Source organism: Coregonus lavaretus, assembly GCF_964263955.1.
Source record: "Coregonus lavaretus genome assembly, chromosome: 25".
In the NCBI taxonomy this organism is placed as follows: Eukaryota; Metazoa; Chordata; class Actinopteri; order Salmoniformes; family Salmonidae; genus Coregonus; species Coregonus lavaretus.
In genome coordinates, this window is record NC_140012.1 from 32,401,995 (window position 1) to 32,417,546 (window position 15,552).

A 15,552-nucleotide genomic window follows, 5' to 3' on the forward strand; every position below is an offset into this window, starting at 1 on the left:
AGCAACAGGAAATGTGAATTATTATGTGGATTATAATTCATGGATATTTTTTGTAAGGGTTGATTCATTTTCCATTAGGGCAAATCAAGTCTGACATTTTAAAGTGGAAATTATAAACTTTAGAAGCCTTTTTAAACCTCGAATACACTGCAAGTTTGCATTTCCTGCTGTGAAGGAAATTCCTCAGCAACAAAATTGTGATCAAATTAAGATCTTACATCTGTAGAGCAAGGACACTTGTAGTTGTTTTATTTGGAACACAGCCCTGCATCCCCGCCATCACACAATTACTGTTGTTGTTTACGCAATCCAAAAACTGCCAATTATAAATCGCAATCTGGGTCAGGTTGGCATCATTAGAAAGCTTGTTCTATTGCCAACATGACTAGCTAAGTTATCATATACGATCCAGATCTTACAGTGTTAGGCTTTCACAGGGCAATTCAGAGAAACAGATCATAATTTTGGTGTGCATAGAAAGGATTCATGCATGCATCGGATTTTCTTCCCAATAGACAAACATAGTTCCATTCTATTCAGAACAACCCAGGATATGACTCCATGTCATCTTGTAACTATACATCAAACATAGTGATCATAAATGTTGACACTGTATATGACATGAGTTTTATGATATGGAAATGTGAAGTTCACATTTGGACTAACGGGTGTTTGGCTTGCTTGTATGACATCAAAACAGTATTTATTATCATCCTCAACGTCTCATCTTTTCAAATACATTGAGTCATCTTAATGTACAGCATTCCTAACAGAAAAGTTGCCCAATTAGCGGGAGGGATGGGGTCAACTTCTTGTCGAATGCGGTGCTCAAGTTCAGAATGTCAGTCAGTCAAAACCCATACAGAGCTGTGAAGCGCAGAGCCAGAGCTCTGATGTGATTTATAGCATGTTACTGTACAGCCACTGTGTCCCAATTTAGGCGCTTATCAGTGCCCAAATCTGCCATTTTCAACCTGTATACAGGTACGAGTGTAAAGGGCTACGACGTGAACTCTTAGCGACCCGTGGACTGAGCCCCAGCCTCCAGTCTTAATCACTGTCAGGATCACAACCAAGCCCTTATCGGCCTAATTACCACTCTGAAATGGAAGTAATGTTATACAAGAGTTTCATGTAGAACCGGTTAGGCCGCGTATAGCTGCTTATGCTGCAGGACAGAGAGAAAGGGACAGAGAAAGAGAGAGAGAGAGAAAGAGAGAGAGAGAGAAGAGAGAGAGAGAGAGAGAGAGAGAGAGAGAGAGAGAGAGAGAGAGAGAGAGAGAGAGAGAGAGAGAGAGAAGAGTAAGACAAGGTTCTAGGAAAGGGATTATCAGGCATGCAAAGTCAGCCTATTCCATGCAGGAGGGGGGGTATGGCTGGAGAAAGCCAGGCTGGGAGAAAGAGGGGGAAAAGAGAGAGAAAGTGCATTGCTTTAATTGAGATTTAATGGGCCTTACATCATTGGAACAGAGGGGAAAGCCAGAGCTTAGCCAGGTATCCAAAATAGCCTTTCTTTACATTTTAGTCATTTAGCAGACGCTCTTATCGAGAGAGAGAGAGAGAGAGAGAGAGAGAGAGAGAGAGAGAGAGAGAGAGAGAGAGAGAGAGAGAGAGAGAGAGAGAGAGAGAGAGAGAGAGAGAGAGAGAGAGAGAGAGAGAGAGAGAGAGAGAGAGAGAGAGGAGAGAGAGAGAGAGAGAGGCAAAGATCTAGAAGGGAGAGAGTGAATAACAAGCTCATGAGATCTGCTAGAAAACAGACACATTCACACATTGGGAGATCCGATTCGGACAACTGTTCAGAGCATTATTTGAGCCCATGAAAAGACAAAGCAGCCCTGCCACCTAGCTCCCCTCACCTTTGCACGCTACGTTCTGTTATCGCTCCATTCCCCTCATTCTCTCCTAATGGCATCAGTGAGTAAATAGGCCTTCTTTAGGCTGTTGGCTGGGCCCTGGAGCCTGACTCTGGGTTGGAGGTGACTTGGCAGCCACCAATAGGTTGGTTCTCTGTTTTTACTCCATTAATTGTGGCGGTTGATTGTAGTTCTCCTCTCCCTGACAGCTGTACACACAGCCAAATAGGAGCCGTGCCATAACCAAAACACACCCGCATGCTGGACGAGCTACACACACACACACACACACACACACACACACACACACACACACACACACACCAGTTTGGCCGGGTTTAGAGTGTGTCTCTACCCCCCACATGAATCACTGTATAGAATGATTAATGTATGACATCTGTGGATCAAAAAAGACGTGTTTACACTCATACAGATGAATCCATAATGAATAAGTTGGCACAATATGCACAGTATGCATGTGTATGCTTTCTAATGTGCATTTTATTTGCCTTTAGTCCTGAAAAATAATTTGCTCACAGGGAATTGATTTACTTTGGAGGTTCATGTACTTTCATGGAATGATGAAAGATAAGCTGCAGAGCATGCTTGCTGAGTGACACATTGGCAGAGGTCCTTTTTCTTCATTTGTTGTGATTGAGATTGTTCCATGACTGGAGAGCCTTCCATTAACTGAATTGAATGTGTGTTCTACTGGGTATTCATATGGTCACTCTAAGGTGAACCTGTTGTTAATGATGGTGTTAGAACAGGGGTGAGGCTAGCGAGCCCATTCAATCTGGCCCACGTGAGGTTTGAGGTGGGGGGGGGGGGGGGGGGGGGGGGGGTTATTATTTTGGGTAAGAAAAACACTCCTGGTCACACTTGAATGTCTAAAACTAGATAGAAAGTATGTAGAAATTATAATGGGACTAGATACTGTCCTTTTACTGGCCCACAAATTGATTTTGACAAACAAATCGGTCCCCAAAAAATGTATGCGGCCCTCCGTTGAACTTTGAAATCGCGATGCGGCCCTTGAGCCAGAAAGTTTGCCCACCCCTGGTTTAGAATGGGGATATAGGGACATAGTTATTACACAGTGGTTATGCTCACATCTTCGAAGTGTCCCATTATAAGGCGCTGTGGTTCTTCTTGCTCATTAGGCTCCTCTCCCTGACTCCGCCCTTCCTGGCTGACCCCAGCAACGGGGAACGTGGGAACATGTTTCTGTGTGTGTGTATGTGTGTGTGTGTTTAGGGAGAAGAGCCATGGGGGGTTCAGCCACAGCAGAGGAGGACATCTGTCTGTCCAAACAGTACATCATCTCTCTATCTCCCCACCTCTCTCTTCTTGTTATCTAGCTATGCTCTCTGTCTCACCCCTTTAATTGTCTAGCTATCGTATTGTTCACATAAATCGTTCCCCCTGTCGTAGAGGGACTTTGACAATGTATTCTGAAGACAAATGCCCTCATGGACAATAACGCTTTTGATTATTTGAACCTTGGGCCTTATTAAGGATTTTGAAATGTGCATTTCAGTGGTTTGGCTGACCAACTTAATTTTGTGTACCACAAGATTGTTGGTCTTTGAGTCATGCACACACACACACACACACACACACACACACACACACACACACACACACACACACACTGCTATCTGTGTGTGTAGTTTGTGTTGCGGATACAACTGTGGTGGGAGATACCCGTGTTCCAGTGTGAGTGTGTATCCTGGAGGGATCTTTGGCCCAAGCTGGGTTTAGACAGGATTAATGACTTTCCGATTGCTTCAGCAAATGGAACATTGCTGCTATTTATGGCCTTTGTGGGGGTGTTTAGCATGTATGTGTTTTACTTTGAGTGCATCCTTGTCGACAAACTTTTTTTTTGCTAAGGGGTTTCACACAAAGAGAGGGGCCTTTATCTCTTATAACTAATAGGCTCATAATGGAAATATAATACAGACATGAAACAGACTATTTATTTGGTGATTACTGGTCTTAGGGTCAACTCATGACTGACAGCCCTAACTTCAATCCTGATGAGAGAAACAACTAAAAACTGGTCCCGGCTCAGAATTAAGGAAATACAGGGTACAGACTACCTAATGACTCCATCTAATTGAAGTCCTCCAACTCCCAGTTCTCATGGAAACAGTCCACCCTCTACAGCGGACACACCATGCCCTGTCTCACCCCTACCACGCCACTACCCACCCCACCAACCAGGTAGCGGCAGAGCTGTGCCCACTCTGACCATGTCTGGTGCTGCGGCAGGTAGCATAGCAAATAGAGCGTTGGGTCAAAGAACACTCTCCTGCTGGGGATTGACAGCTTCTTGGCTTCTTGGTAAAGTGTGTGCATGCGTGCATGTGTGTGTGCATGAACAGCACACTCTAAAAAATGCTGGGGTTTTTGGTTGGGTAACTTAGTTGTGTTGTTTTCTTTAAAGGGTTATTGGTGCTGGGTTACTGAGATATGACCCAGTGGATCAAAAGACTGAAGGCGTAGTTTAGTAGGGGCATGGCTAGTTCTTTTTAGCCACCCATGAGAGTAAATGTAATTTCTGTTAATCTGTTCTGTTGTATAGTTATCATATTTTAAGGTCGAACATTTTTGTAGCTTCAATGATGCTTACTGAAGTGTATGTTTTCCCTAAAAGCCTATGTAAATCCCATTGTTGGGATACAATAAGGTGGTATACTGTACCTTTATTAGGCAATAATTATTAAAATATGTAATAAATAATCATAATTTAATAGAAGAATGTGTAAAAATAATAAGGAACATTTGAATTTGCAGGATGTAAACTTAAGACAATCAACAGTAATGACATTTACTCTCACGGGTGGCCAGTAAGATCCAGCTGAAAGCCACGCCCCTAATAAGCCACACATTCTGAAAATAACCTAACGACTACATACAAAAATAACTGCTGCTAGGTCACCCCAGCATGAGAGTAAAAAATACCCAACTGATGGTAAAATTAACCCATGTTTGGCTAATCCCAACAACCCAATTTGGTGGGTTATTCACGCAACCCAACTGGCTGGGTCAAAACAACCCAGCGTGTGTTCTGTCCAATATTTACCCAGCGCTGGGTTACCAAACAACCCAAATTGGATTGTTTTTAACCCCGCATTTTTTAGAGCGCATGTTTGTGTGAGACTGTGTCTGTACAAATGTGTGTGTGTCCTTTGACAGAAGTCAGAGAAGGACCGCAGTCTGATGGAGTTCACCAGCAATCTCTTCAGTATCAGAGAGAGAATATGATTCAATGGCTCCCAGTATTTATTATCTTTACTTGTTCCTCTCAAAACCTCAGCTTCCATCAGAGCAGTGGGTCAGACTTGACAGCTCAGGAAAAAAGTATTGTTCTGTAATTGAATAGTTTGCCTTGATACATTTAATGTGAAACACATTGTAATAATGTAATGGGACACTGCGCCTGTGGAGGGAGACTGGGTGGAATGGGAGTACTGTGTTTGTGTGCAGTGTGTGTGTGTGTGTGTGTGTGTGCACTTAATCTCTGAATGAGAATGAGTAGGAGCGGGTGAGAGGTTGAGTGATTGTTCTGTGTGTGTACAGTATGTGCGTGTCTGTCCTCATGTGGATGTGTATGGGTGACTATGTTACAGACTTTAATTACATCAGTTTGTGTCTCTCATGAGTCATGTATCACAATTACTAAATGTGTATGTGATTTATGTGTGTGTGTGTGTCATGCTCACTTGCTTGCTTGTGTGTGTGAAACAGTATAGGTCAGTAAGTGGTCTGTGCGTGTGTGGTGTGCGTGTGGGTTTATGTGTGTGTGTCTCTGTGCGTGTGTGCATGTCTGTGTGTGTATACCAGTGAGTGTGTGTGTCTCACTGAGTAGGGTCAGCCTGCTGTTCTGGGCTTCAGGATAAACATTCTTGAGCTGTGTCCAGGGCCACACACAATATGCTCTGTACAGAAATTATAATGATTTCCTGCTGCTATCAGCATCACAAAGCTGCTATTAAATCCTAGTTTTTAATGGGAAAGAACAGTGTGGTAATCTCCTACAGTAATTACTTAAACAGTGGTAAAAAAATAAATAGAACACCAATTCTCAAAGAAATTGGTGTACTTAATTTTACTGATGGGCTATATTAATGTTCAGTTCTTGAGAGACTGCTTGTGAGAACATGGAATGAAACCATTAATGACCATACCAACCTCACCATGTACCTTCTCTTTGTAAATGTTATGGAACATATCTCTTGAAAAGAGCTGAAGGAAAGCATGATTTGGTTGTTCAATACACACACACACACACACACACACACACACACACACACACACACACACACAGATTGTTTTGGGTCTTGGCAGTTATCTGGCCATCGGGGCTTTTCTCTGTGTCGGCGCTGGGAAGCCAGTATCTGTACCTTTTTTAATTAGAAGAAGGAAATGTTTATTCACATTTGATTGGGTAGGACTTGCTGTGACTCGAACACTATTTCAGTATCCTGTTTAAATGAGCTTTCAGAAGGAGAACAACACGCTGAGGTGGACTGCTGGAAATGGAAGGCAGACTCCTTCAGCCTAGAAAAATTGTTCCAATAACTGTTCAGAGAGTTTTATAGCTTTGATAAAATACTGAAAGCACCACAAGTCACTAAATTGCTAAATTGCTCAATGTCCTGAAAAAAAGCAGAACACTAATTTACTGGACAGAACATACGTTTACAGCACAGCATTTACCTGAAGGAGAATAGGAGACAGAAATGTGTCTTCTGCTCTATCCAACCACTCCGATGTACACACACATACACACATTAGGTTGGAGAGGCTGTAGCAGAGTGCAGCTATAGTGCAGTGCCCATAAGCAGTTTACACTGTAACAATGCTTTACCACATTTCACCCCAGTTTACACTGTAACAATGCTTTACCACATTTCACCCCAGTTTACACTGTAACAATGCTTTACCACATTTCACCCCAGTTTACACTGTAACAATGCTTTACCACATTTCACCCCAGTTTACACTGTAACAATGCTTTACCACATTTCACCCCAGTTTACACTGTTACAATGCTTTACCATATTTCACCCCAGTTTACACTGTAACAATGCTTTACCACATTTCACCCCAGTTTACACTGTAACAATGCTTTACCATATTTCACCCCAGTTTACACTGTAACAATGCTTTACCATATTTCACCCCAGTTTACACTGTAACAATGCTTTACCACATTTCACCCCAGTTTACACTGTAACAATGCTTTACCACATTTCACCCCAGTTTACACTGTAACAATGCTTTACCACATTTCACCCCAGTTTACACTGTAACAATTCTTTACCACATTTAACCCTCTCCTCATCTCCTACTGAATGTAGCGTTAGCAACCAAGTGAGGGTAGCCTACCATTCCCCTAGCAGTGTGAGAGGGTAGCCTACCATTCCCCTAGCAGTGTGAGAGGGTAGCCTACCATTCCCCTAGCAGTGTGAGAGGGTAGCCTACCATTCCCCTAGCAGTGTGAGAGGGTAGCCTACCATTCCCCTAGCAGTGTGAGAGGGTAGCCTACCATTCCCCTAGCAGTGTGAGAGGGTAGCCTACCATTCCCCTAGCAGTGTGAGAGGGTAGCCTACCATTCCCCTAGCAGTGTGAGAGGGAAGCCTATTTTCTCCTGTGTTAGGTTGTACAGTTCAAGGCTGCAGTCAATGAAGCAGAGGCCAAGCATTACACTAATATTGTAACGCCACGCATTCTAGTCTCCTCATGTCACTTAAATCACTAAACCACATTGATCTCAGTGATTCATCACAGATTTGCACTGCTTGCTCTTTGGGGTTTCGGCTGAGTATCTCTCAAACACTGTGTGACAACTGCTGAAGTATAAAAGGGCTGAAGTTTGAGATCCAGCTCATCATATCCTATACTAGAATCCATGCTCCTGAGAAATTGACTACATATTATATTCCCTTTAACGACCTTCAATAAATAACCAGATTGAGACTCCTCTTTGTCCGTTGATTTACAAGTACTAGACCTGCTCCTACACAGAGTGCAGTAATACAGTACTGTAGGTGGGGTGTCGGTAATACAGTATTGTAGGTGGGGTGTCGGTAATACAGTACTGTAGGTGGGGTGTCGGTAATACAGTACTGTAGGTGGGGTGTCGGTAATACAGTACTGTAGGTGGGGTGTCGGTAATACAGTACTGTAGGTGGGGTGTCGGTAATACAGTACTGTAGGTGGGGTGTCGGTAATACAGTACTGTAGGTGGGGTGTCGGTAATACAGTACTGTAGGTGGGGTGTCAGTAATACAGTACTGTAGGTGGAGTGTCAGTAATACAGTACTGTAGGTGGGGTGTCGGTAATACAGTACTGTAGGTGGGGTGTCAGTAATACAGTACTGTAGGTGGGGTGTCAGGAATACAGTACTGTAGGTGGGGTGTCGGTAATACAGTACTGTAGGTGGGGTGTCAGGAATACAGTACTGTAGGTGGGGTGTCGGTAATACAGTACTGTAGGTGGGCTGTCAACTTTTTGACAAATCCTCCTTATGCCTTAATACTACCAAGGACCATCTGTAAATTCCCAGTTGTGGAGTAAACACTGCTTGGAAGGCAAATTGTATATCTAATGAAGGTATTTTTCTCCATTGCTGGGTAAAGCGCCATTGTAATAGGAATGATGGAATATGTGTCAATGGTTCTTATAGCTTCGTGACCCCTGTGGCGTTAAACAATGGTTCGGACGGGGCCACTCCTTTCTTATATAGAGGGCTTTTTATATACCCACCCCCCGCCCGCCTCAATCTGATTTCCTATATGGGGAGCTGGAATTCAGGAAGGGGACCGTTGTTCCCAGAGAGACAGCTGTCTGTGTCTGGAGGATAGGGGCTGTGGGTGGGGTGGGGATGGGAGGCTACATGATAACTGTTAACAATCTACTTCCACAATGAGATCTGATCATTAACTCTTTATTCTTTGAGACTGACACATATAAAAAGAACAACTATTCTATGGTCTTCATAGTGTTTTTTTTATCAATGGGTGAAAAAGGTTGAACCCTTCTTCTTGTCTTACTGTCTTTCTCTATGTCTCTCCCTCCATATCCTTCTCTTTCTCCTTCTCTCCTTCCATCTCCTTCTCTCCCTCCATCTCCTTCTCTCCTTCCATCTCCTTCTCTCCCTCCATCTCCTTCTCTCCTTCCATCTCCTTCTCTCCCCCCATCTCCTTCTCTCCTTCCATCTCCTTCTCTCCCTCCATCTCCTTCTCTCCTTCCATCTCCTTCTCTCCCTCCATCTCCTTCTCTCCTTCCATCTCCTTCTCTCCTTCCATCTCCTTCTCTCCTACCATCTCCTTCTCTCCCTCCATCTCCTTCTCTCCTTCCATCTCCTTCTCTCCTTCCATCTCCTTCTCTCCCTCCATCTCTTTCTCTCCCTCCATCTCCAGGACCGTCTGTTCTTTGTGATGGAGTACGTGAACGGAGGAGACCTGATGTTCCAGATCCAGCGTTCCAGGAAGTTTGACGAGGCGCGCTCTCGCTTCTACGCTGCCGAGGTCACATCTGCCCTCATGTTCCTTCACCAACATGGTGTAATCTACAGGTAACACACACACACACACACAAATACACACATATACACACACACACATACACACACACATATATATATACACACACACATACACACACACACACACACACACACACACACACACACACACACACACACACACACACACACACACACACACACACACACACACACACACACTAGCCTGTTAGTGGTAACGCCTAATAACATTGTATACAGAAAGACTTAACCCGACTTTAAGGCTCTAACCTTCACCATGTCATACTAGCCTGGTTAAGGGTTGCAACATTCTGGTAACATCCTGGAATCCTGGAAATTCTGGAAAAACCCTGGGGATTTTGGGAAAGTTACTGGAATTTTGCTACCCTAAACTGGTTACAGATCAGTTTGTGATTTTTTAGCTCCCTTGATCGTAATTGTTTTTCCAAACTTGACAGACTGATCTGGGGCCAGGCTTATAATGATAGACCTACAGTATACCATAACGCTATCCCTTTATGTCAGCATTCCAATTCCAATGCTATCCCAATTCTATTATATCACATTATATTCAACCCAGTTGAACTCAACTGGAACTCATTCTCCTCACTATTACAGTAATTGTTCAATGATGACTATTCTGATATGGGCTGATATCCAGATACAGTAGCCCAGTCTGTCCCTAGCCCAAGGCCTGTGGGAGGGAGAAGAACATCTGTGGTTAGACTGGGCCAACACTAACTCACTCTCTCCTCTGTCAGTCAACATCCCTCCCAGAAGTCACTATTTTCTACCCCTGACAGTCACAGCATCATTGTCAACCAATAACAACACAGACAGACTATCAGAATGCATCTCCATGGCAAATCATAACATCATTGTAACGAGACAGTAGATTCAATCCAAATCTATTCCCATTTTGCTCCCCAAATAATAATAATGTACAGTCCAGATGTCGGTCTCACGCAAACTTTGAGTGAGGAGAATCTGACTTGGGATCAGGGGACTAATGTATCAATCATCTCAGAGGAGGAATACTGATCTGACATCAGATCCCCCCTGTCCATTCAATCTTATTCATTGTGATCTAAAAGGTACAACTGATCCTAAACCAGCACTTCTCTGAGATGCTTGATACATACGGCCCCAGGTCTTAGGGAGTCCAAAGCGGAAGACTGAACTTTCAACTGAACTGGGTCAAAGTTCTAATGGGTTTGTGTTGTGTTGTGTGTTGTCTGGGGCCATGGAGCCTGTGTTTATACCAGGTTGTTTACTGCCAGTGCTGATTTATCCTGTTTCTGGCGCTCTGTTTATCCTCTCATCTCACTGTCGTTTACCACACACAAACCCAGACTCCCTCGGGGCTACACAACTATGTTGCCCCTATGGACAGTAGTTCCCTTCTGGCAGCTATCAATCTCCAACGCTTTGAGTAGACCCAGCTCTAAACAGCCACCACCTACAGTACATGGGCTTTCTAGGAGTTTCTCTGCCTTCCTCCGAGTGTTCTTGGTGCCCCTCTTGACCTGTGGACCCCTCTACCACCCGTGGTTGGGAGTTGGGAGTTTGAAACCCACCCAGTCCATTTTCACCTCCACCACCATGACCTCCTAACAGGAAAAGTCCCATTTAGAGCTTAATGTTGTATTGAATTAAGGTTTCGTCCACGCCTCTCTTCCTGGAGCTAAAGGAAACAGCCAGGCTCAATGGAGCCCCCCCCCCCCCTCACTAGGTATTGGTCAGTATACTAGCCCTCTCTGATTCAGACAATAAGCACTCAGAGGGAAATATACAGTGTTATGTTTAGTCTGCAACTCCAGGAGTCATGGTTTAGTATGCTCTTAGAATGAGCCACCTGCATAACATCAGGCCAACCGACAAACAATGCTATGAATCAGTCTCCTTACACTGAATGTGCAGTGCAGGTATTATTTAGTATTGGCTATGAGGTAGCTGATGCTGTACAACCAAAGCTACCTTGGTTAATGGGTAGATTCATGTCATTGTGTCACCTACGGTCATTTTTTTTATTAATTTATTAATACAATCCTAAAGTTTTGGAAAGGTCATGGAAAATAATTTCATAATTTCTGTTAATGTAATTTATTTAGAAACAGTTTTTAAATATTTTATCAATCAAATAAAAATCAACATATCAGCCAGGATTGGAACTAGACTTTAGGGCGTCTGTGTTTGCGTGCATCACCTGCATGTGTGCAAGACGAGTGGGCCGTTGCTCAAGGAGAGAGAGGCAGGTAAGCTTTTAAAATATGATAGAGAACAGACTAATAACTAGGTAGCCAATTCAAAACATATCTTGTACTCTAAATAACTGTTTAGCTATTATTAGCATGTATTAATGTTTTTGGCATGTCCTAGCAGACTAAACTCCAGTGGAGTTTAGTCCGCTAGTCATTTCCCAAAAACCTTTCCACTGACACTAGCGAATAAGGCCATACAAAGTTGATTTACTTTTTTGAATGATTCATATGATTCATTTAGATGATTATTTTTGACAAAATGAATGATTCACTTCAACATTGTATTAGTTGGGATTCGGGTCAATCGTGGTGAATCGAATCATGTAAATCAAAATAATAATTTCTGAATCGCGAACAGTAATTTTAGTAAAAAATATTTGATGTAGCCTTTCTTTTGCATTATGTGGCTTCAAAAATTGTTTTGTAGATACTTCCAGTTGATTTGGGCATCCAATGTATGGGACATTGCAACTCAATAGATGCTAGTCCGCCTGCAAAGTAAACGTCTAAGGTAGCTAAGATAAATATGACTAAACTGAAAAAGGTAAGTTTCCTGAAGAAAATGTGTGGGCTTGCTTCAGCTGAATAAAAAAATGTGTAGCCTACCATAGCCATTTGATCTTTGATATATTGAATGAGCGGATTATTTCAAAAGGCATAAAACGTATTTGGTTGTAATGTTATTATTATTTATTTATTTTTTATTATTTTTTTTTTCACCTTTATTTAACCAGGTAAGCCAGTTGAGAACAGGTTCTCATTTACAACTGCGACCTGGCCAAGATAAAGCAAAGTAGTGCAATAAAAACAACAGAGTTACATATGGGTAAAAAAAAAAAAAAAAACATAAAGTCAGAAAATACAACAGATAAATATATATACAGTGTGTGCAAATGTAGCAAGTTATGGAGGTAAGGCAATAAATAGGCTATAGTGCAGAATAATTACAATAGTATTAACACTGTTGCAATGTTATACATCAAGGCTGGTCAGCCATCCTCCAGGAGAGCTAATGGGTGTGCAGGTTTTTATTCCAGTCCCATTCTAACAAACCACATTTTAGAAATTAGCTGCTCAACCGGACCTTGATAAACTGTCTCTGATGTGTTTGAGCAGGGCTTGATGAAAAGCCTGCACACCCAGTTGCTCTCCAGACTGAGGGTTGACCCCATGCACTGGCATATCGGACACCCCCGCAGCCCCCAAAAGGCGGGGGGGCCCACGAGCTCTGGGGGCCCATGCTCCTGTCATTAATGTCAATTTTTTTTAAATGTAATAAATCATTTTCACATTAACCCTCCAAAAAGTAATTCATTTATAAACCTTTTTAATTTCCATATGTACTAGGAAGCTAAGTATTTGTTTCTTGGGCTTCAGGAATGTGACTGAAAAAGTGCCCCAGGTCTTGAAAAATAAAATATTTAACTGGTTGTGTAAGGGGAATATCGGCAAACAAATGCTGTGGTCAAGGCTACGACGGTGCCAGTGCAATGAGTGGAGCTTACTCAGGTGTTCAAAAGCTTGTATCAGACGAGAGCCTAATGCTTCTTATGTAGGCCTACCAATAAACATGTATCCATTATTTAAAGCAAAGCTAAGCCCTGGCACCATAGAAAGCCTATCATCGATTCGATAGGCATGCAACCGCATAGACATGTTGCAATTTCAGCACCATGGACAGCGATTGGTAGTCTACTTTGTGAGTGGCTGTCTGGCTGACACATTCGATTAAAATGTTTCGCTCCTACAGACAGTGAGTCACGTGGCCATGACTTGCAATATAAAGCAGGCAGACATGCATTGAGGCATTCAGTTACTGTTCGATTGAACGTTACAATGGGCAAAACGAGTGACTTAAGCTACTTTGAGCGTGGTATGATCATTGGTGCCAGGCACACCGGTTCCAGTATCTCAGAAACGGCCGTCCTTCTGGGATTTTCAAGCACGACAGTGTCTAGGGTTTACAGAGAATGGTGTGACAAACAAAAAACATCCAGTCAGCGGCAGTCCTGTGGCCAAAAACAGCACGTTGATGAGAGGTCGAAGGAGAATAGCAAGAATCGTGCAAGCTAACAGGCGGGCCACAAACAGGCAAATAATGGCGCAGTACAACAGTGGTGTGCAGAACGGCATCTCGGAACGCACAACTTGTCGGTCCTTGTCACATATGGGCTATTATTGCAGAAGACGACCACCCCGGGTTCCACTCCTATCAGCTAAAAACAAGAAGAAGCGGCTCCAGTGGGCACACAATCACCAACACTGGACAATTGAGGAGTGGACGAATCCCGGTTCCTGTTGCGTCATGCTGATGACAGAGTCAGAATTTGGTGTAAGCAGCATGAATCCATGGCCCCATCCTGCCCGGTGACAATGGTACAGGCTGCTGGTGGTGATGTAACGGTGTGGGCAATGTTTTCCTGGCACATGTTAGGTCGCTTGATACCAATTTAGCAACATTTCCATTCCCTGAAGAATTCAGGCTGTTCTGGAGGCCATGGGGGTCCAACGCAGTACTAGATGGATGTACCTAATAAACTGTGTACATACATAGACGCCGCCAATTGTTGGTAATGAAAAGTTGTTTAAAAGTCATGAAATTCCGTCTGTCAAAATGTGTATGAACCGTGAGCTAGGTAGGAAGCAGGCTAGGAAGTGATCAACCGGTGTGAATTGTGTGTTGTGTAAAATCAGAAGAATAATAGTTAATGGAATGGAATAAAAGTCTGGCTATGTACTGTAGCTTGAAGGTTCTCTTTCTCTCTCTTCCTTTCTCTCCCTCACTTTCACTGTCTCTCTCTCCCCCTCTCTCTCTTTCTTTCGCTCTCTCTCTTTCTCTCTCTCACTCTGGCTCTCTCTCTCTCTCTGGCGTTCACTCTCTCTCCCTCTCTCTCTCTGTCGTTTATGCTCTCTCTCTCTCTCTGGGCTGTGCAGTGAGCTTGTGTTCAAGACAGGAAAGTGGGTGAGACTCTAGTCTGGACTCATTGTCCCTGTTCCTAATCAAAGGGTTCTGGCTACGTGATTTTAGCAGCGCAGAGAATAGCCATAGCCAGCCTCCTTGGTGCCTTTCTGATTTGATGTATTGTCTGAATGACTATTTATTTCAGTGTTCATTAATACTGTCAGGGAGCAAGTTTTAGCTTGAAAGGTAGACTCACAAAGTAATAAACAGCAGTAGTGGGTCAATTTCCACGGCAACTGAAAGTATTGAAGCGCAAGGCTAAACTTAGCTGTTTTGGTCCCGTAGCTACCACATTGTAGCAGCGTGAAGTGAACCCACGCACATGCACAGATACCCTGTGTGACTGTGTGAGAGCAAAGTCTTGCATCGGGCTCATCGCAATATCTGCGGTGCTACTCGTTGCAACGTCATAACACTGAGTCTACCTTTAATGAAACTCAATTTTGTATGTGAATGTCCATTTGATATTCAAGCACATTCACTGTAGAGCTCTGCAAGTGTCAGCTTTGTTAATGACTTCTTTGTTCGGATTTGGCAAATCAATGAAATCAGTGAGAGCCAGGATTGACGAATGTGATGCACCCACCTTTGTGTGTGAGGTCTACGACGTTTAATGTAACGCCACACACTTCACCTGAGTTGACTCAGGCTTGCCTCTCTGTGAGCTGTTGAACACACTGACCAAGAATACAAACAACTCTTTTGGGAATACTCTGTGAAGTAGGTACATGACTCCCCCTCACCCCCACGCCCCACCTCTAAGAGAGAAAAGAAAACAGTGGCTAGGTTTTGTTTGAGACAGTAGCAGTTTGATCTGTTAGTGATGTGGGACGAGTCTGGACTGGCATGCAGTCGGCTGGTAGAAGCCTGTATGCCACTATAGACGGTGAGGGGAGGGGAGGGGAGAAGAGATG

The 15,552-nt window shown here is 43.4% G+C and overlaps 1 protein-coding gene across 2 annotated transcripts in view; it reads left to right on the top strand.

Annotated features, from left to right (window-relative positions):
* LOC311100686 (protein kinase C epsilon type-like) overlaps positions 1–15,552 on the top strand; it is a 132,792-nt gene that overhangs the window by 101,902 nt on the left and 15,338 nt on the right. For both annotated transcript variants that reach the window (XM_084141637.1, XM_084141638.1), the window contains exon 11: positions 9,291–9,445. In XM_084141637.1, coding sequence (XP_083997763.1) covers positions 9,291–9,445 — 155 coding nt within the window. The remainder of the gene's footprint in view (positions 1–9,290; positions 9,446–15,552) is intronic.